Consider the following 23,709-nt stretch of genomic DNA (forward strand, 5'->3'; position numbering starts at 1 on the left):
GTACTTTTCCACATAAAGCATCACATTGTCTGCTACCGAAACATCCCTTAAACAAAATTTCTTACTTGAACAATGACCAACGTGAGTGCCATTAGGTAGGAAGAACTGCGCTCTGCATGTGCCACAGTGGTTCAACACACACTCTGCCTCAGGGTGGGTCTCACAGGTCGATGTCAGACAAAGATTGTATGGACACAGAGCGTTTCTCGATCCATTGGGGCATCGAATACCTGAGATGCAAATAAAGATGAAATCGTCAAACGGGAAAATCTATACCAGTGTGAGAAGGAACCGCCATAATACATAGATGTTCAGTTGATAAAACAACGATTAAATTGAACGGTCAAGCAAGCTAACCATGGTAACGACTATGGCATGAATAAGGGGTTAATCAACGGTCTAGCATGCGTTACTCACAGGATTAATGCACGATCGGGGGATAATGCAAGCCACGAGGGCAGAGCCCGAGTGCATCCAGCGATAGCATTAACACCCGGAGTGCATTAATCATGTGAGTAACGCACACTAGACCGTTGATTAACCCTGTTCATTCATACAATACCATTTGTGTGGGGAAAAATCATAAAACAAAACATTTTTGGTTACATATAACCAAAGATTTATTAAAGTGATGCCCCGTAATTTTACCGTGCATTACTCACAGGATTAACCACGGTCAGCTGACCTGAATGGACCAATAGGATTTAGGAATCTTTACTAAGTATGAATGAACAATTGTGAATCTTCTAAGATAGGTAATTCCAACGAAATGGGAATTAGAACACCGGCCCTGCGTGGCAGCTTAAATTCTGTTGTGACAAGTTATTGAAGATTTATTAAAAAAATATGAAATGACTAAATGACTGGTATAGATAGATATAATTGTAAGAAAACCAAAAACAACTTTCTGGGTGACTGCATCTCAAAAAATGTGAATAGTTTTATCCTTAATTATTGTAACAAGCTACAAAAAATCAAGATTACTGACTTTTCATTTTCAATATTAATAACAACAATAATCATAACAACAATGAAAACAATAAATATTAATTCCAGAAGAGCAATGATCTATAAAAGCAAATTGACAAAGATGACCCACATGCTGCTGAAAAAAAATGATTAAAAGGTCTTTAATAAAAAAGGAACTTCTTCAAACGGTTTAGAGCTGGAAACAGAAATGTCTAATATACAAAAGGCAGTGAGTGCCATTGAACTGGGTCAGCCTTATTTAAAGAAAAAAACCATCTTTTTGTTCCGATCTCTTCTTGGTTAAAAAACACATTTTTGAGACTTGAAGTTTGACCAAAAAATATTGTAGAATTTCCTCTGATTCCTGCATGATACCAAAAGAAAACGGTCAGATGCCACTCTGCTACAGGTTTCAAAGACCACTCAGTATGAACAGAAGACAGTGATTTATTGGGTTATACACGCAAAATACCAACCTGTGAAGCAGTCGTCGACCGTGGTTCCATTCGCTAATTGATAAACCTCTCTGCATCCATTGCACTGATCCCTTATGCAAACAGCCGATGGAAATGCCGGGCAATATGGATCTTTACATAAACCAGTACAGTATTCATGTTCTTGAATTCCCGTAGCACAGGTGGTATCTGGAGATCGTAATGAGAGACACGTCTTTGTAACCTTCTAGAAAATACGGGGTATCCCGTTGCTAGGGAATCAAGGCCAAGGTATGAATAAAACAGATCGATTCACACAAAAAGAACAACGTTAATATCGAACGGGCCCGTCATCACCGACAGACACCCCCTCCCCCCCTTTTAAACCAGACAGATTTGTTGTGCCAGCTGCTGTCCCTCCACGATAAACTTGGCCTCCGTTAAGCGCAGCACTCCTACAAGTATGGATTGATCTTTCTTCTGGTTTTGTCAACGTAAGGTCACTTCTTCTTAAGTTCTCACCAAATGGTCACTTTTGAAATAACGGCAATTTTTATAACAGAAATCGAAAGGAAAAAAAAAAAGGGACGCTATTCATTAAAATTGAGGTGCACTTCTTATTCATAAAAATGGCACCTTCAATTTGGGTTTTTTTTTTTCTCACAAAAGTGGAAGACACCATGCCACTCCGACAATCCCTGGACCCCACCACTCTGCCGCTCCTGGTAACGAGTCCTTACTAGTAACAGACCTACCACCAAAGCAGTTAACTCTTGTATCGCCGATGTAAAACTCTGGATGGCACCACCCGCAGGTACTATCGAAACACCTGGCATCACGGTTCCTTGGGCATTGCGCAAAGAAGCACTGACCCGAAAGTATAAAGTCAGATGGTGGGTTTGATGGAAGGCAAAACGGGTTGACTGGATTTTCATCTGGGCAAACATATCCTAGAACAAAATGAAAAAGACAAAAACAAAAAGACTTAAAAGTAAGCATGGGAACAAAATTGGCCTTGTAATCTGAGCCAAAATCTGTATCCAATCGGTGTATTTTTAAATATGGCAAAATGGAGGTCGAATAGAAGAACAAAACTTGTCCTTTTTTTTTCTTGTATCAATAAGCCTCTTTTCTGTATCCTAGCATACCCCAGGTAACCCACATAGTGCCCCAAATTAGAGTAAGCAAAGGGGTTGCCAGAGGGGGGTGGGGGGGGTTTGCTGTAAGCTTCCAGCCTTAATGTTGCTAATTAGTGGTCAAAAACTGCAAATTTTCATTTACTACTAACATACAGCTTACATAAACATGGCGAGGCAGTATGGACAAGATGAACACTCCCACGAGAATTGCCTCAAATGTTGTGATTCGTGACAGTGTTAAAAAAGTAGGTGATCCTTAACCATCCAATCACTGTCGATAGTACATGTAAAGTTAAGAGACGTTGGAACAAACCTTCACTACAGTTGACTCTTTCTCCAGAGTTGGGGTCGAGAAACTTATGTGTGCACTGATAGTCACAACTGGATCGTTGGCATTTGGCGTTGGGATATGCAGGACAAGCAGTTCTGTTGCAGTTATCATTACACAAGAGTTCTGTATTAGTCTCCTGTTGCCCATTGGGACATAAATCCCCTGATGAGAGAGACAGAAGAGAATGTGACAACCAATCGACTGTTCATTCGGTAGAGAAACCTGCACATTAACTACTTCCTTTTTGGGCAATAGTTACGTTGCTCTTTATCCAATTTCCCAATATCTGAGGTAGGTATGAGAGAAGGGATTCCTTTTATTAAATTTCCCACTATTTGAGGTAGGTATGAGAGAAGGGATTTCTTTATCCAATTTCCCACTATCTGAGGTAGGTATGAAAGAAGGGATTTCTTTATCCAATTTCCCACTATCTGAGGTATGTATGAGAGAAGAGATTTCTTTATCCAATTTCCAACTATCTGAGGTAGGTATGAGAGAAGGGATTTCTTATCCAATTTCCCACTATCTGAGGTAGGTATGAGAGAAGGGATTTCTTTATCCACTTTTCCACTATTTGAGGTAGGTATGAGAGAAGGGATTTCTTATCCAATTTCCCACACTCTGAGGTAGGTATGAGAGAAGGGATTTCTTTATCCACTTTTCCACTATTTGAGGTAGGTATGAGAGAAGGGATTTCTTTATCCAATTTCCCACTATCTGAGGTAGGTATGAGAGAAGGGATTTTTTTATCCAATTTCCCACTATCCGAGATAGGTATGAGAGAAGGGATTTCTTTATCCAATTTCCCACTATCTGAGGCAGGTATGAGAGAAGGGATTTCTTTATCCAATTTCCCACTATTTGAGGTAGGTAGGAGAGAAGGGATTTCTTTATCCAATTTCCCACTATATGAGGTAGGTATGAGAGAAGGGATTTCTTTATCCAATTTCCCACTATCTGAGGTAGGTATGAGAGAAGGGATTTCTTTATCCAATTTCCCACTATCTGAGGTATGTATGAGAGAAGGGATTTTTTTATCCAATTTCCCACACTCTGAGGTATGTATGAGAGAAGGGATTCCATCTGTTCAATTTCCCACTCAATGAGGATGATAAATGTTAGATTTGTAGGATATCCCAGAGCCTATAAAATTACAGTATTCATATGTTAAAGCAGCTGTATATTGCATGTCAATGTCCCCCCCCCCAAAAAAAGGAGCTTCTACGAATTCAAGGAAGTGATCAAACTCAAACGCTAGATTTCTTTCTCTCCAAAAATTAATGCAGGTTAAGGAGCAAGAATAATAGTCATAGTATACTTTTAATAGTTTCATTTCGTTTTCAACATGCTTTTTCTCATATTAGTATTGATCACGCTCAAAATTATTTATCCACTAACTCATGGCCAAATGGGCAAATTGATATACAAGTGCACAGATGAATAGTAACTTTTGTACATAGGAACCAAAGCATCGTTCTATCAGAGCCTTCAAAACCAGTGGCGGAGCGTCCATACAGTCGGGGGGGGCGGATGCCCCCCCTGACGGACTCAAATGGACTGCTGGCGCCCTTTTTACCACTCTTTACTTATTCGCGATATTGACTTTTTTATTGCGCTCCCATCTAACCTACTGACATTTGTCACATTTTGTTGGTATAATTTTCTGACAAAATGCTCTAACTTCCGAGTTGTCACAAATGGCGATCACACCTATTTATTCTTCGTTTATCTGCAAATTAGCAAGGCCCGTAAAGGGTCATTTCCAGTGATGTAGGGAGTATCTTTACTCAAAAAATCTCTGTACACTCCGCGCCAACCTGTGGTGGCGCTCGGCTTAGATAGTGTCCAAAGACCCCCTTCAGACCATTCTCGCCCCACCCCTGACCAACACCCCTAGCTCCACCACTGTTCAATACTGCTACACAAATTTGACGTCTCAGTTTAATATTCTCTCAAAATGTTTCTACAAAGCCTGCGTCATATATTCGAAATGACTCTTGGCCAGGTTACGCTAAGTCAACTACATTTTTACAGCATTTCCGTCTCAAATAGCCCGAAAAAGTTACCAAGAGGTTACTTTAAATCACTGATTGTCGGCTGTGTTTATTTCGAGTCAAACTATAAGTAAACTTCAGTCCAAGTTAAAGAACCATCTGTTCATTGTTGCTAAATAGACACTGATAAACCCTCAAACTATCAAGGAAAACGTTTTTACTTTGATCAACTACTTAGGAGTCGATTTGTACTTTTCCTAAGATGCTTCGGAATAAAGCTGTGAACAAACGTTCACATCATCTTGTAGAAAACTTAACTCTCTATGTGAATTCAATCTTCATAAGTGGTACAACTTGGTCGACTGGACCTGTAAATTATTTTGACGGTGAAACTTCAAAGGATTGTACGACTTAATGAGTAGTTAATAGTGTGCCTTACCTCCGTAACAAGACACCTGATGGCCTGTAGCGTTGTAGTGCTCGGTTACGCATTTGCCAAAGCAGTAGTTAAGCTTACAAGTCACAGCTTCGGGATTTGTGCATTCCCATATTGGGTTGGAACAGCCATCTGCGCAAACCGTTGGTGCCTGGCTGCCTTCGGGACAGTTTGCTTCCACTATGGGATCAAAAAGAGGGAGGCAGGATTGGTTTGATGTCAGAGAAAAGAAGATTTTTTAAAGTTATCTTTCTTCCTGGAGAATGAATGTAGATGGTGAGGGGGGAGAGAGTGGAGGTATGTACTTCTGAAGAAACTGGGGGGATAATGAATGGGGCGAGACAAACATATTTACAGCCACACTCATTTTGATTCCCAATGTGACTCTGTGCATGGTGTTAATGCAAAAATGAAAACATTCCAAAGATACAGAGAAAATGCACCAAAGAAAATGTTCATAAAAATTTAAAATAACTGGTTGATATGCATCAACATATTACACTTAATTACAACCAGAGACACATATGATGGTAGCCCAACATTTCTGTATGAATTGTATGAAGGAAAATTTGTCTTGTCCCTAATGGTGTCACCATGAGCTGGTGATCGGCTTAAGATCCAATTCTTATATGCGTTTGATAACATTTTTTCTGCAAAAGAAAATCATGTAAAAACGGCGAGATAAAATGACTTACGATCAAAACATTTGATTTCAGTTCCATTTTCATTAAGGTACTTAGGAAAGGAGCATCCGCCACAATTTTGTGGCACACAGGTGAGAATAGCCCCTGGTTCGGCCTCTGGGCACTCGGATCTGGCTTGATCAGAGCAAGTGTGGTCACATGAAAATTCCGGAACCCCTTCAGGGCACGCATCACCTGTAAAAATGTTGGAAAAAGCACCAAAATGAGATTGCTTTTGGACTTGACGTAGTATTTCAAACTGCATCGTAGGGGATATTACATCCACTCGCGAGTGAATTTGCTTGAATACACTTTTATATTGCAAAAGTAGCCAGTTTTGTATGTCGCTGTCTGCATTTCAGAAGTGCGCTGAACTATACAATGTTAAAGGAATTCATATTTAATTTAAAAACGTGTTGATAGACGACAGCAAAACTGGTGACTTTTTCACAACTTGTGGGTCCGGTGAAAGAACATTGTTTGCTGATAGTTGCATTGAAGCAATCGAGCGTGGATTTCTAGGTAACCGTAGCATGAGATGTATATAAATTCTGGAGAAGAGAAAAGAACATTTTATGGCTAGGATGGGATTTGAACCCAGTGACCTCTGGGTTAACACACCCAGCACTCAGCCAACTGAAATATCCAGCCCTTAGTTGCTGGCGATTCCTATGTACAGTAAGCCATTTCTTCATTGGGTAGATCTGTTGGTCATTTTGCTAAGTAAATTAAATTGCAAAATATTCGACAAAATGAACAGTGGCGCTGCCAGATTGGCATAATTGTTCGCATTGCACGCTGGAGATTTATGAGAGAGGATGCAAACGGTTCGACGTCACTTCAAAACTGGCTTATACTGCACCGTGTCATCAGCTCAAAAGTTGAACAATTCCTAACTTTTTAAGAAATGAAAGACATAATTACCACCGAAACATGCAACTTTTTGATTCGAGGCGTCAAAATATTCGTAAAAGCATGAACCGCAGTAGTTGATCTTGCATTGAGAATCGGGGGCGCCCGGGCAATTGAAACCAAACGGCTCACAGACTTCCTGGAGGTAGCAGGGTAAAATCGCAGTACCTATACTGCACACGTCATCTGATCAAAAAAGAAAAGCAAAAGTGCAGTAAAATGAAAATGGGCATGAAATATCCACATTAAGTTCCTTAAAGGGTGTGAAGACTCGGGCAAAAAGAAACGTCTGATGCCGGTAATCTAACCTAGTTTCGAATGAGGTGTAACAGAAGTGTTAGACACCACCATCGATCCCAGAAATTACACTTACACAGCTTGCTACAATCGGCAATTAGACACTAGTGTATAGTCGGTACATACAGCTGCAGTCAACACCCACAGCACAGTGTACAAACAATACAGCGATGGACATCTCAGGTCCAGCTAAAGATAACAAGGTATCGCATTTCATTACTGTACTGTCTGCATTTTGTAGCGACACAAACAAAACGTCACTTGCAAGCAACGGAAAGTTAACTTTTTCAGATGACCGCACATGGTTTGGGGCGAGTCTTCAATGCCTTTAAAGAAAAGTGAGTTGGAATAATAAGTAAAGACTGTTCTGTACAATGGTCATTCCATCCATAGTCTCCTTCTTGACTGGAATTTTGTTAACCTAGCTGATATTCTTGACATGATTGGATCAAAAGAAGCTCACCAAGTTTATGAAGAAAAGGCAGAGCTGTTTCTTTGCAAACTTGAGCAAAGAATAAATTAAGAGGAATCTATAGTGACCAAAAGATGGCTAGATGTGTCAAAAAGGAGTCAGAGTTGAAAAAAAAACTTACAACACACACCACCATATTTTAGAACCCCATTTTTTCCTTTAAGGGGGGGGGGTTACAGTATTAGAATATCTATTTGCATTGAAGGTACAATTTTATCTTCCTGCCCACAAGTTGGTCACTGAAACAGACACCAGACAAAAGCAGTCTTCACTTTTTTTAATTTTCTTCAAATGTGATATGCATCAGTTCTGCTATTAGTATAGATAATGTCATGAAACAGACGTTTTACACCGCTGATTTTCACAAAATTTCATAGCACACTCATCAAAGGTTTAAGCCAGTGATTTAAGCTATTGCTTAGTAGTTCACTCAATTGGCACTTTGGAAGAAATAATTAGCTGCTTTTCATATCCAACATTCCACTTTAATAAATCTCATGTGAATCTGAAAATGGCATCATGAATGTAACAGAACTATATATGCTTTTTAAGTCTGATTGATTGAAAAATCAAAATTTGCACATGATTAAGTATGATGGACTGTTGAATAGAGGGGTATTTGCTTGAAATATATATATAAATACCAACAGAAAAAGAATATAGATATGAGATTCTTGACAAGGTATGTAGACTACCATGAATGATCTACAAGACAATCCTTAATTGAGGCTCTTGTTCTTTCATAATCAGCCTTATCACAGATAATGTTTTTTTTTATTTTTTATTTTTTTTTATTTATGCATTTTTTTTAAATTTTTTTATTTTATATTGCTGCTTTTGGCTTTTACATTTTTTGCCTTATTGATTCTATTTAATATTTTGGTTTTTGTTACTATTTGTTTTTAGGTTTTACATTTGTAAAGCGCTTTGCGCAGCTTTGCTGATTATGCGCTATATAAATATTAATTATTATTATTATAAGGCTTGACAAAATCCTCATGCATGCTAGATTCAAAGACATTAAGGAACTTTAATCAAAAGCAACATTAAACAGGTCCGACTTATTGAACATCTACAAAGACCAATGGAAAGTTTCACTCCAAAGACTAGCAGCTACAACAGCGATCAAAGAGTGATTACCAAACTTGCAGGGGGAATCTCAGAACAACAAATAAGCAGTTTATCCGAAGACCTTAGAAGATCTACTATATGAGACTTTGGAATGTACAATCATACTTTAAAAGACATCAAAATTATTTTCTTACCATCGTAGCAGTTCACTCTTTCGTTGTCCACGAAATACTGAGCATGGCAGGTACCGCAGTGACTGATGCGACAGAAAGCCTCCGGACGATTTGGACAACGTGTGGATTCGCAAGGATTTTGAAAAATGCACAAATGTAAAGATTCACCCTCTGGACAATCATCTGTGAGGTGGAGGGGGAGAAAGTGGAAGTTCATTTGGTTATAAAGTCTCAAGCTAAACTTGTAAGCATAATGCTTTTAATAAGCTAAAATCCAAGATGATCATTATTAAACCAACAGAGCAGGGCAACTCATACATGCATCATCCACATTCTCTGACTAATCGATCAGATGTGCAACCGTACAACCTATGCACACACTATACTGCACACTCTATACTGACAGTGAAAATACTACTCTTTCATCTCAGGCAAGCACCTCTGACAGCAGCTAAAGCTAACACTACAGGATATGCACAGAACTTTGTGATGTGTCAAATACTGCAGTACAACAAACACTGCTGTGCACATGTCCAGTAATATGATGGTGTACTGTAGTGCGTTTCTATGGTGATGCTGGAATGCTAGCATTCTATGGTATTGCAGTGCATTTTGTGGTAATATTACGCTATTATCTCATGATTCGTTGCTTGTATGTTAATAATCTAAACATCTCTCACCTTCCCCTGCTCCCAGCCACTCCCCCCCCCCCCTTGGTTGGATTTGGATTGGAAAAAAACATGTTATAAATCTATAACAATGACTAAAGTTTAAAGTCTACCTCATCTACTCGGCTGGCTGTGTAAGGCTTTTTTTTTTGTTGGGTGTGAAGGTGTACCAGCTATGTTAACTAATAAGATGTGGAAGACCTTTGAGAAGTTTTACAAATACAAAAAAAAATCAACTCATTTAAAGGAGACAACTTATCACTTAGATCTTTCTTTATGACAGCAAAAAAAACCTGACAATGCATTACTGTAATCTATCGAAATATTAACCAAATATCACGTTATCTGCACCAGTATATGAAAATCAACAAAACCTCACAAAGAAGCTCATAGCAACAAACTGTATTTTAAACAAAATGCAGATCATTCTACATTTGTTTTTCCTCCTTTTTTCGTCATTTCTAGTCTCCCATGAAACGCAACCAACCTTTGGGTATCAACATGGGTATTTGTTTCCACAAATAATGCGTGATGGCAAAACAGTTTGGTTTCAATACTTCATAACTTCAAAGCATACACCTATAGAGACAAGAGCTTAATATTACTGAGTGATTAAGTTTCAAACTGAAAACAGAAAAATCTTCACACCAATTTTTTTTTTTTTATGACGACGTTCAGAAAATTCTCCACAAACGGTCTTTGAATAATATTATACCGAATATGCATGGTGTGACAACCTAGCAGGGATGATTTTTTCACAACTTACTTGGGTCATATGGCTCTTGACAAACGAAGGAAGATTGATATCCACAGCATTTCAAATGTGCCTCACATTCATAATCAGTTCTGCATTTGGCAGTCAATCCAGAGGTAGGAATGGTAAGATCGGGGCAAAGACCAGGTTTCGTAGCTATTCAGCAGAGAGAAGAGGATCGAAACGAATTCATCAACTGTGTTAAAAATATTGTTAATAGACTACCAACAACAAAAAAATACAAGAAACAAATGTAAGATGTTTAGCACTCAAAAAAAACAACAAACAAACAAACAAAACCCCTCCAGTTTTTCATGATTCAACTTTAATATAACCTTACTGGAAATCCAAATTTAGTCTTCCTGTTACAAATAACCTTCAATACCATCAAATCTGTCTTGCAAGTATCCTGACATGTTCATCGCAACCAGCGTGTAGATGGCCTTCTTTCCTTTATTTATCCATCGTCGGACAACCGGATCGTGAGGTTTCGGTTGTCCGAACAGCATTTTTTTTGTCGTCCAAAAAATGTTGCACGATAAGGAATGACCAATATTTACACTGTAGGGGAGAGATGTGTAGGTCTGGTGAATAGAACACCAGCTTTGGGGATTCAGTATCTCCAAAGTGATTGATGGTGGTACCAATTTAATCCTTTTACCTAATGGCCGTGTATTTAGTTACAATGTACTGTAATCTGAATTTGTAAACAACTAGTTTAGACCTCCAAAGCTGATTTTTTGTGTTTGTGGGTTGTCCGAACAGAAATTTGGTTGTCTCTGATGGACAGGATGACGATAGTAAATGTTCCGCCGTGTCAGTTTGGTCACAGTTCAGGGTGGCTGACTTGTGGTCAGTGGAAACGAGCGACTATTGACCGAACATATTTCCAACTTCCCATTACAGCAGCTGGTTGCTAAAAGTCGTCAGCTCACTAGATATTAAATATCTACCAGTCTTTTTCCCATGAATGATTGTTATATGCAAATTAGACTAATGTGAAGTATTTCTGGTTGGTGTGCAGGTTTTGCAAGGACACAGATTATAAAGTGTTGGTCTTTTGGGTTTTAACGTGTCCTTCACTGACTTGAATAAATACTGGAGATGTTAGACCTCACAGATTGACACCAAAAATGCGAGCAAATTCATGCTGCGCTCATATCTGAGTGGAGTATTGGTATATGTGCAAACGCGGTGAACTTCATAAAAGATATATACCTGTACATACGATATGAACTAACCTGTAATAACAGCTGCTACACACTGCCTCTGGCAGACCAGTGTACAGCACTTGGCCGTTTCTCCACAATCTTCGTCGCTCTCACAGAGAGGCGGTCCCTCCGAGATGCAGGTACCTGTGACATCTTCAGGACACTGCAGCTCAACCGGAGGTGCTGGTGTAAGATATTCAACGTAACAACGAAACTCAGATTCAATTGGGAGGCCCCTTTCATATTTTGAAAGGCATAGGCTTAGAAGCCTTACCATCTACATGATATGAGGGTTTGGGCGAGGGCTTTTGGGGAAAGGAATTGAGTGGGGATGAAAGGAGAGGAGGGTGCCCAGTTCTGATGAGCATACGGTACAAGTGAGGGTTTTACAATTCTCAGCAATCAGAGACTGTTGATTGGGTATTGCTAAAAATCCAAGGAATATGTGTATCATCAATTTTCTATCCCCCCCTCCCCTTCACCTTTGTTTTTCACAAAAACTTGACATGCTGTGTAAAGAAATAATTAAGACAAAAAGGATGTCTTAGAAAATAAAAGTTCATCTTGCTATTGAATTTAGGCGAAGTGAAACTCCACCCTAACCCCAGTCTCCTTTGTATTTGCACAGTATAGAGTCTATAAACGTGATAAACAACAAAATTTGACAAGATAGAATCCAAGAAATAAGATGGTATTAAAGGTTTGCCCCTTACCTGGTCCATCACAGTCAGCATTAAGACATAGAAAGGTTCCATTGAAACAAGTACTGGAAGACAAGATGAAACATATCAAATAATGATTGCACAGTACACAATTAAGTGTATTGAATAAATCTGAGATCACATAGCAAATTGCTAAGTATGCAAAATGGTCAAACTGATTTATGCAGAGATGTGTAGCACCATTTTTGTATACAAAAGCCAAAATTGACAGAAAAATGCTTACATAAGCAATGAACAATGAATTATTCCCTACTGTTTGTAAGGTCTTTATTGGGGCTTATCCTCACAAGTTGTTTCGATCATAGGACTATCAAAGTATGTTTTTGGACTAAAAGTTTAGGCTTATAACCTGCAAGGATATAAATCATTCAGTTAGGGTTTCGGTGACATTTCTGATATGAAACAGTAGAGGTAAGCCGTGAAACAACATTTAACAAACGTCAGTGGAGAAAATATAACCATCTTGTGGCTAATTGACAGTCATGTGTGGTACAGTAGTTACACCCACTGACGCTTAAAAAAAAAATGCTAACATTAATCACCTGTGCACATTGATAAAAAATATATTTTTAATATTTTTTATTACTTTATTTTATTAACAAAACAAAAAAACAGAACTTAAAAAAAAAAAAAAATCTTAGGACAGTTCCCTAATTTAATTGCACCCATTAAAGTTGACAACCTCACTCACCATATGCTGCAATTTGTGATAACAGCATCACCAACATTTAGGTAAACTGCATCATCGAGTGAACAAGAGAAATTTAAGTTCCTGTAATCTGCATAGGAAAGCAAAGAAACAAAATAATGAATATATATCCACTGCTTCAACTTGTTTAGTAAAAAAACAATAAAAGACTACTTCAGATGTAAAATTCTTCTCCCCCCCCCCTCCTCCAATCCTTTCAGCATCCCCCTCCTCCCCCTCCACTCCAAGTCTCTCAGGACACTCTAAAGATTCGCCAATTGCTTTAGAAACATTAATCCCTGAACTTTCATCGTTGCCACCAACAGAACTCAAAATAAAGGCTACTGCAAGTTTCTACCTATACGTGGACAAAGGGAAAGTTATGTTATGCTTGATGCATGTACAGGTAAAGAGTCAAAAGATTTGAGGCTCATTCTTTTTTTCTTATCTTGTAAAGCAAATCAACATTCCCTCTAAAATCAACTAGAAAATCTGACAATAGTAACATTACAGTGACAATTCTTGTGTCTGTTTTTAATTCTCCCATCAGAGTTACTCTACTTTCTTCATCGATATTTATTTGTTTAACTCAACTACCTTCGATGTCTAACAATATCTTCACCGCTCGAACCTGCGGCAAAACATCAGCCACTTGGGCAACAATTTCTGGCAAATAATTAGACATATATAATAACGGAACTCACTAGTTTCCCCAGAATCAAGAAATGAGTCTGGATAGCACTGTGTCAAGCCATCATCACCACACCAACTAGATCAGGTAAAAAAAATATAGCTTATGTGAAAAGATGGGTTACAATAATTCAAAAACAACAAAAGATTATGAGTGAACATTGGTAACATAATTAGACAAAAAAAAAAAATTATGTGAAAGCATGGGTTACATAATTCAAAGACAACAAAAGATTATATGAAAACCTGGGTTACATTATTCAAAAACACCTGAATCAAGAATGAAATGAGTAGATAAACAAAGAATTAAAGACAATGTTTTTCATGCCCAAGTAATATTACTGATATTTTTGGCAAAATCAGTCACTAAATACCTTGATATGTTTTAACATCTAGATTGGATGAATACCAGGTCCAGTTAACATTAATGTAACTTCCTAGATGATTACAATGGAAGATGATGAATGTTTCAATCCAACAGTTTGGCAAATAATATTTTGGCCTTATTACTTTTTTTTCATGGGATGTTAGTAAAGGTTATAGTTTTGATTGAACAATGTTCACTTAGAGATAAGTTTATAACAAATTAAGAAAATGGATGGTACGTTTTCAAAGTTAAGCATCAAGGTTCTTAAATAAGTTCTTCCTTGGACACTGACTAATGTCATGACAAATAATACTAGAAAGTAGTAGAGTACAGTTATCTAATGATGTGGCAGGGAAATACTGTATTTAATGGTCACCCTGTCATCAAAAATCGGACAATTTGTTTACATCATATGCAAATAGCATTGTAAAGTAAATTCACCCGTTCAGGTCAAATGATAAATTGGTATCATCCTCCATCACTTTGGAGATAAAACAGAACAGTGGTAGGCCTATAAGAGGGGAGCTTTACTGTCCCACAGCTGGTGTTCTATTCACCCAAACTTCACCATCTCTCCAACATTGTACATATGGGTCATTAATTCTTTGCTATTTTGCTATGCTTTTTTGTACAACCAAATTAGTTGTTTGGGACGACCAAAATTTAAAGACAGAGGTTCAACAAGTAGGTGTATCATCAGATGAATATGTACTTACCACAGCTCATTTTCGTGTGCTGCTTCCTTTATCCAAACAGATCCTGCAGGACGATCACATAATGACCCCAAACCACAAGGCTCACTGCAAGTGGGGAAAACTGGTACCCTAGGAGGGACTAAAAGAAGGGCAACCATATTGATTAGCCGTAGTTACAAAGTTTTCCATATTATGTTATGATGCTGCCATTGCAAAGAGATTAAGCATTAAAGGCATTGAAGACTTGCCACAAAACAAGTGCCACCCTCTGAAAAAGTTAATTTTCCGTTGCTTGCAAGTGAAGTTTTTTTCTTGTCGCTACAAAATGCAGACAGTATTTCCATCACTGCTGTACACTGTAATGTGGGTATTGACCATAGCTGCATGTAATGACTGTACACTAGTGTCTAATTACCGACGATAGCAAGCTGTGTGTGTATTTTCTGGGATCGATGGTGGTGTCACCTGATTTGAAACTATAGGTCAGATTACCGGTATGAGACGTTTCTTTGTACGCGAGTCCTCAATGCCTTAAAACAGGATTCCCATTGGCAGAACTGAGTCAAATTAAAACTTTTCCAGGGCTGTGTATGAAATCTCTATCCAATTGTCTTGCATTTGTTATGCACTGCAAGCCTGAGACAGTGAGAGGGTATAGATATATATAGCCTTTTTTATAAACTTGAGGTAGCCTAGTTTTTTATTTTTATTTTGCTGGCAACAATACTTTAATAGCAAGTGAGCCATTATCACAGCATGGGTTTGCTGAAAAGGCCTACTCCAATACTTTACACTCTTCAAATACATACAGCAGAAGATATACCATTTGAAAAACAAATATAATGTACTTTCAGAAAATCAAATGTTTATAGGCTACAATACATGGCAGTGAATGATGGAGCTGTCAATATTCAGTGTGTAGGGTACCACTTTTCATTTTGGCATCGTAACAAAATTACTGTATCAAAGTGGCTATTCTTACGACTAGTTGTAAGAATTATTTATAAACACGCATGCGCAATTGCTTTAAAGTGGGCTATTTTTACGACTAGGAGTATAGTCTGTATTGCGAAGTTCGCCATACTGCGAAGTTCGGGCACCCTAAGAAATACACGATTTTCACCATGAAAACCTACAGGAAGAGCCAAATTTCACCAGAAAGTACGAAGCTACAGTTATTTTCTCTCCAAAATGACCCGTGTGCAAGAAATTACATACATATTTGTCAATAAAATGACGAAGATCTATGAAGTCTGTTATAATTACTGAAAGAGCAACTGCGCCCCCAATTTTATCACCATCGCCACACTGTGGGTTGCGCGTCCGAACTTCGCAATACTCTAGCAAGAAATACCAGTTCCACAATCACAAAGAATCTTCTTGGAAAACAACGTGAAAACAGTTTGCAGGAAAGAAAGTTTGGCCGTGTATCGTACTATAACAAAATTCTCCCACCATATGAAGTATATTTTCAAATGATTTATACCAGAAGATTTAGTTTTGGGGTGTTTTAAGTCTTAAGTGGCCGAACTTCGAAGTCACCATCCTACTATTTTCACAACTAGGAATAACAATAATTTCCGGTTAGGGTTAAGGCTAGTGTTTAGGGTTACCACTACTACATGCGCAGTTGCTTTATTTACTCTACTGCGCTTGAATTCGCCGATGTCGTAAGAATAGTTTATAAATCATTGTTACGGCTGTTGTAAGAATAGCCACGGCCTTACTGTATAAGCCTATACTATAGATTAGGCTATACTATAGTTACTGTACTACCATACAAGACATTGCTACCACAACGGTGCAACTTACCTGCATTATTGCAGTTTCCATCTGTACCTTGGAAACATCCCCAGTGTATACCGTCAAAGCATTCACTGAAAGTAAAAATGAACTCTTGCTGTATATTTCACGTTCACATGACTGAAGTTACTGTGAGGTTTCCTAACTTAGGCCCACACGATGGTGGTTTAACTCTAAGTAACTGTCGGTCCATAATTGTCAGTCTAACGTTCGGCTACCTTTGGAAGATTGGCGAGTCTAACAGTAACACATTAACGTTAGGCTAACATTTATCTGTTACACAGAATTGCGATGACCTTTGTGGAGTAGCCTCTGTGCTACAAATGAAGGATAAAACTAGTGAAAAGTCGAAGTCCTCGATCCATCAGTTATACCGATGGTTAAAACAACTCGTCACTTTATTTGACAAACGTGAAGAGGTTGCTCGCATGTAGTTGCACGAAGAGTTCCCTTTCAAAGAACTCTAGTTGCACGAACCACCACGAGCTAAACAACCGATGGTTATTCAGCTCTTCGGTATTCAAGTCGCAGAAATATTTTGTGTGTGATGTAGCACTGTGTAGTTCAGTGGATGTAAGTCAGCTGTTTACCGGTTGCATAGAAATAGAATACGTTACAGACAGAGATTGTCATTGTCTTAGTAATGTTAACAGCTATAAAATTCTAGGTGTTAGAAATGATTGTAATTAGGCTACTATGGCATGAGCAAGATACTTTTGTATGTAACAAGATTAGTTCTAGACTTGGCCTTCTTAGGAGAATAAAACCATTTTTAGATACTGATACTTCGATTTTATTCTATGAGGGATATATGTTAGCACTTTTAGAATATTGTTGTCTCGTATGGGGAGGCGTGCAATGCTGGGAACATAGAAAGAATGATAAAGTTACAGAAGATTGCTACAAGGATAATTTTAAATGTTTCGATCTTACCATGACAGATCGACTTTGCTATTTGATGAATTACTCGTTGTACTTCTAAGTTCAGTATTCTTTGTGATTTTATTTTGTGTTATATTCTTATTTTACTCAGACTGTTATTTAAATGTTTATATGTTCTTATTTCCGATTTCTTTAATTATAATTTATGTTTGAGGTCCTAATGTAAGATTAACGTTTTGTGTCGCTAAATGAGTTCTACCCTTGAAAGTTGAAACTACATATTTTCGGGGACACTTGGTATTCGGGGATGACGGAAACATTGGAATCGGGGACTGTCCCCGAAAATCGGGGACGTGTGGTCTGAATTTGTGCCATAGTTAGGTTCCCTTACGAGCAGTGTAGCTGTAACTTGTAAAGTAGAATGTTCTTACCATTTCCAACATTTAGGATTTCCATCCTCTTGCCAAATCATCACATCTGTTTCGTTGCAAGCAGCTGGTAACTCTAAAAAGGCGTCTGGCAAAGATTCGAAATGTCAAATAAAGTTAGAACAACAGCAATTCGGAGTAAATCACGGGCTCTTAATTCATATCTTAATCATGACGAGGAGGGTGGATCGAGGTGTCAAAGGGAGATCCAAGGCCTTGGGACCGGGGGTCAATTAGAGGGGCCGAGGTAACTGTATAAGAAATAATGTATTATCATTTTCATATTGTACTTGGGCCTATAGACCAGACGATCTACACACCATTGATCTATACTGTTTTCAGCAACTATCGATTGACATGTTCGAATTTTCAAGACTGAAATCACTTGCTTAATATTAATAGGCATACTCGGAAGTGCGGCGAAGTATAGGCCTATCATGAATCTTATAGGGCAGCGGGGAAGGGTGGGGGGACCTCAAATTACGTCCTAAGCTACTCTGATCACTAAATCAAAGAGTGTTTTTCGATTAAATATTTAAATGCTTGTCAACAGTAGGGCGCTTATAATTGTAGCGATTAGGCTCAGCTATACTGTCACAGTGTAAAGTATTAATATGCTGGTGGATTTCTTACCTTCATGATTAGACAAGCAAATATCTATGGAATAAAACAGGAAGAAAAAGAGAAAAAAATCAAACCGCGAACACTAATATAATTTAATGAATTATTGTCAGTACTTGGTTTTGCTTTTATTTAATAAAACTGGTATTTTATTTTAGGTTGTAAAACTAACTGCCGTATACGCTCGAATATATAAGCAGGGACCCTAACCACGTATACTTCAGGTGAGGGGGGGGGGGGCTAGAAAAGGCTTGTGGGCTCATTCCCGCTCCCCCCCAACTGGAAGACAGGATATTACAAAAAGGCTATAGTCTTTAGTTTATATGAAAAATGAATATATATATATATATATATATGCGCAGGGTTCGGTTTCTTCCGGAAGAAACCTATTTCTTCCGGGGACGTGGAAGAAACTGAAAGAAACCTGTTCTTCCAGGTTTCTTCCAGTTTCTTCCGGAAGAAACTGGAAGAAACTAAAAATTGGCATATAAGCAGCACAACCCACATACATGATAAAGAGGCAAATTGTTTACCACCAATCTGACTGAAATGCAAACCATTGAAACCATCAAAATATGATATTTTTGTTTTGATTATAATTTTGGGTTGTTTTTCTACACCAAAAGATGTTTTCTTTATATCACAATATTGAAGGACTGCTAATTATCATCTCGCGATCCCCCCATCAACCAGAATTGCATAACTGGCCATACTGTATGAATGATTAACCTGAATTGGCCCATGAACAGAGGATGTATAGAACACCAAGAAAATAGCCGAACATTATCTGTTAGCTTTAGGCAACAGTTTAATTTCTGCAACCACCTAAATTACAACTTGTAGTTAACAGGAGGACTTGTCATCCCAATAGCAAAACGAACAAATATCCACAATTAAACACAGCTGGCCACGAGCCAGCCCTCATTTCATACTACAACTTCCAGTGGAATCTGTAACCCTCATGTCTTGAGTTCAATCTCCACAAAATATGGACATAGTGGTCAATGTAATCGTATATGAGTGTGCATTGTAGTAGGCCTACACTAATTTCCAGGGAACACTTGGCCCTCCACTCAGAAACTAGTTTTTAACTAAGAACTGGGCTATAATCAGGACCATCCTGTTCTGCAAAATATAGCTTGCCCATAGTTGTTCCCTGAATTGTCCGATGCTAGTATCCTAGTACTATATTGTGTACAGTATATGCTGGAAGCAGGTCATGTGCTCCAAACCTAGATATAGACTACCTAGATGATACTATAGTGCTTCTTGTCCATTTATTACATAGTTAGAAATCATTGCAGGTTGTTATGAAACTTAATCAACCGTTTTTCCCCAAAAAATGAGTTTCTTCCATTTTGTTCGGAAGAAACTGGAAGAAACCTATTTCTTCCGAGTGGAATAAACCGCGGTTTATTCCGCGGTTTTTTCCACCCCGGAAGAAACCTGCGAACCCTGAATATGCGGTACAGCCTAAACAGTCCAAAATTCTGCAACGAGAGTTACAGTAAATACTAGGGTCATTCAAAGAACAAAGAGAAGTTAATAAGCCTTTAGTTTTAGATAAAACTATAAATTCGTTAAAACAAACTATTATACTATGTTTTATAGATATATTTTGTTATTAACTGAATAATTAGAATAACTTTAATGAATAAATTGTCATAACAACTCCGTGATATATATATATTTAACAAGGGCGTAGGAACCGGGGGGCTGGGGGGAGGGCGCCAGCCCCCCCCCAGTGAAAACTATGGGGGGGCGGAAGTATCGTTCCGCCCCCCCCCCCCCTCCGCAAGTCAGAAAACCCCTTTTTCATTTCCAAATGAGAAAAAAATCTCATTTGAAGCACCAAATTGCATCTAAGGCCAGATGAAAATGCAAAATTCTTTACAACATGGAGTGGGTGTTGAAGTGTGCTATATTGCACCAAATTGCATCTGAGGCCACCTGGAAATGCAATAAAATTCCAAAGGGGAGGGGGACACCCCCTCCCCTTAGACCTTTCCCCCAGGCCGGCCATCAGTCTTCAGCCCCCCCCCCCCCCCCACTCAAAAGTACCTTCCTACGCCACTGATTTTTAATGTGTATATTCCACTCATAAGCTTTCGTAGGAACATGAACGTTTGAAAACTCATTGGCTATATTATTTCATAGCTGCACGATCCTGTTGACCACACAGGGAAGGGCTTGCATTTATGACTACACGACACTGGTTTGTGTGGCTACACTCAGTAGGCCTACGCACACAGCGCGAAGAAATTTTTCCAAAAGAATGACAAAAGAACGTGTGATAATGACGCAATTTGACAATAAAAGCCTCATTGAACAAGAAATGAACTAATAACTTTGACATTGAGACGTGCGTGATGTATAACAATCGAAGCTTGTATCAAGGACACAACGAGTATTGTTATCGATCATGCACTGGTATTTTTAGGAATTTGGAATTCACTGATTTTCCTGACAGTGCTATGCAGCGCACTGCAGAACGTGTAGACGGCTTTTTAGTGGAATAGAATTTATAATGTAGGCTAATAAAGACCGTTTCTCGTGTTCTCATTGGCTCATTTAAATTCTAGAGTTCTAATTGGAAGAAATACATTTATGCCTAGGACCTATATCATCGAATTAAATTTGCATCTTTCAATTCGAATTATAGGATATAATTCGACTTATGTCGGTTGCTTCATTTATGAAAGTTTCTTCCAATCAAGAGTATTATTTATCAACATGTGATAAAGTCATCCAATGAGAGTGCGAGAAACTGACATATGTAAATGTTATTCGACGATTTTGTCAAATGAGAACACGAGAAAACTGACTTGTCGATTTAATTCGACTTAGTCGGTTTCATGGTCTCATGACACACTATGCGCACCATACCCATCCCTGGGATAGCCCTCCACTGTCTTTCAGTGGCGTAGCTAGGATTTTTTGAGTGGGGGCCATGGGGGGGCTGTTCTTTCTTGTGGGGGGGGGGGCGGAGGTTACTATCTAAGTTGAGCGTTACCCTGGTTTGCGCGGAGCGTACAGAGAAAATTTGAGCTTTCAGCACCCCCCAGATCGCAGGAGATGGCACCTGTGAGGCAAAATAGCAACCAAAAAGATGTGCAACTTTGGTGACAGAAATGCAAAAAAAAGTTTTTTCTCTTTCATGCTGACTGGCCTTGCCAACTCAGCCAGACTTTTAACTTAAGGGAAGTTGACATCATTTGTCGTTTTAAGGTGTCAAGGCCTTTCTCCCAACTCAAACCCCTGTGGGCTACCGGTAGGTTTGCAGGATATGCCCACATGTGGACTTAAATTAAATAGCATTAGAGGAAGGGGATGGAAGACTAACATGCATCGATGTTTCGGTAATGGTCCACATTGTTGGCTCGGTGCTAATTAGGCCATTTATTGGGTTTCTTGAGGCAGCTGTCATCAGAATCTGGGTTTTTGTGCCAATCGATGACCGATAACATGTATTGGTATGTAAATTTCTTCTTCATATATCAGTGCACCCTAAAAACAAATGAGTGGATTTCATTCCATTGGAGTGATCACTCGGCGCACTTCAAATTAAGAATGAAAATTATCTCTATTGGAGTTAACCCTCACTCCTAATACGAGTGAATATAACTCTATTAGAAGTTAAGATTTACTCCAATGGAGTGGAAATTCACTCTTATACCGGAATGTGCTCAGCCTGATCACTCCCATGGAGGGAAATTCACATATGTTTTTATAGGAAAAGGAATGTTGGGGGCATATGCTACGGATAACGCCTGGCTGCCTGCACTGAGGTGATTATGATCCCGACACCTCAGCCCTAGCCGGACTTTTGTTAATGCCCAGACTACGGGGCGGGGGACAGTGCTGCCTGGAGCTTGTGCGGTTGTGCCCATCCGAACTCTCTGATTACTCGGACTACCTCCTACCTAGCAAGCGGATTCAATTATTCCTGCCTAGAGAAGGAACCAACATGCTGTACATGGAGTTTGAATCTGACAAACAAGAAGGGTCATAATTCTCCAATATGGATATTGTAGTCTTGTTAATAGACTGATGAAACATTGAACTTGAGCTCATAACCATTGTATGTTAATCTAACAATTTTCAACTGACAGATTTGATTAGCAGTGCCAAAACTATTTCCCAATTGTGGGGCGCTGTTTTTTTTCCATACCCATTGGCCATGCGGAGCATCACGCATATATTGACGACAATTCATACCAAGTCTTTGCTATGACCAGCCTTAGATTTAAACCCCAGACCTCTGGCTGCTACTGACAATATTCAATTTTATACGGGTGATGCGGCTGACGTTCTACAGTACGTGCATGTTGAATAGTTCCGAAATCTTCTCATATTCTGACTGTAATTTGTGAATAAAATTTATCGTACGCGTGATCAGTACAGTACAGTGCATATCATCATTGACGTACGTACGTACGTACTACGTACGTTCGTATATCAGACGCACTCGATACCCACGATACGATACGGTCCTGGAGAAACAATTTCCACTCATCATTTTTTAAGGCGATACAGTAGCTGTGAGTAGTGAACAGGCACAGCCGCATGTTTGCAGGAATTTCAAAATTCCCAATATTTTATATCTCTACCAGTAGTGGAAAATCATGTTTCGACAGTTTCGTGGCCATAAAAAAGTTGTTTTGTGGAATATTCAATGACATATATTCATTTGACTCGAGGCAATATATGAATACCTGATACCTCGGCTCATTACAAACGGAGCCAATCTTTTGATAGATTGTTGCGCTAGGTGGAAGCCCTGAACATATTTTCAGTAGATATCGATATCGCACAGCACAACAAGGTTCGTGGTGTATGGTCGCAATCGTCGCATCGACCATTGCCATGCCATGCTGTGTGACCATTCTCATGATTACTACAGATATTGTATTATTCTTAATCTGCCAGATGCAGACGAGAAAATTGTGTAACTCTATTTCCCAAATTATTGAACAAAACATATTAGTGAATCGCACTGATGAGTGTTTTTTTTTTTACAACTTTTTTTTACCCCATTCCCAGTGGGGGCCAGTGGAGGGGCAGCCGATTTCATGGGGGGCCCGGCCCCAGGCCCCCCGTAGCTACGCCACTGACTGTCTTCTGTGACTGCCGATTCCTTCCCATATCGTAACACTCCACCCTTACGGAATGTGGTGTTGCACATTTATGGCCAAATTACAAATTAAACATTAAAAGTTGATAATAAACGGTTGTTGTTAATATAAATTTCCATTGGAAAATGTTTTCC

At 38.8% G+C, this 23,709-nt stretch overlaps 1 protein-coding gene across 2 annotated transcripts in view; it reads right to left on the reverse strand.

Moving 5' to 3' along the window:
* The window catches only part of LOC139972135 (kielin/chordin-like protein), a 45,083-nt gene that overhangs the window by 18,288 nt on the left and 3,086 nt on the right, over positions 1-23,709 (reverse strand). For both annotated transcript variants that reach the window (XM_071979099.1, XM_071979100.1), the window contains exons 3-19: positions 18,453-18,476; positions 17,823-17,907; positions 16,519-16,583; positions 14,728-14,845; positions 13,659-13,723; positions 12,958-13,045; positions 12,258-12,310; positions 11,575-11,727; positions 10,346-10,489; positions 8,933-9,094; positions 6,911-7,084; positions 5,999-6,181; positions 5,307-5,483; positions 2,856-3,035; positions 2,159-2,353; positions 1,446-1,613; positions 66-230 (exon numbers count right to left, since the gene is read on the reverse strand). In XM_071979099.1, the coding sequence (XP_071835200.1) occupies positions 66-230; positions 1,446-1,613; positions 2,159-2,353; positions 2,856-3,035; positions 5,307-5,483; positions 5,999-6,181; positions 6,911-7,084; positions 8,933-9,094; positions 10,346-10,489; positions 11,575-11,727; positions 12,258-12,310; positions 12,958-13,045; positions 13,659-13,723; positions 14,728-14,845; positions 16,519-16,583; positions 17,823-17,907; positions 18,453-18,476 (2,199 nt within the window). The remainder of the gene's footprint in view (positions 1-65; positions 231-1,445; positions 1,614-2,158; positions 2,354-2,855; positions 3,036-5,306; positions 5,484-5,998; positions 6,182-6,910; positions 7,085-8,932; positions 9,095-10,345; positions 10,490-11,574; positions 11,728-12,257; positions 12,311-12,957; positions 13,046-13,658; positions 13,724-14,727; positions 14,846-16,518; positions 16,584-17,822; positions 17,908-18,452; positions 18,477-23,709) is intronic.

The sequence above is a fragment of the Apostichopus japonicus genome, chromosome 8 (assembly GCF_037975245.1).
Source record: "Apostichopus japonicus isolate 1M-3 chromosome 8, ASM3797524v1, whole genome shotgun sequence".
In the NCBI taxonomy this organism is placed as follows: domain Eukaryota; kingdom Metazoa; phylum Echinodermata; class Holothuroidea; order Aspidochirotida; family Stichopodidae; genus Apostichopus; species Apostichopus japonicus.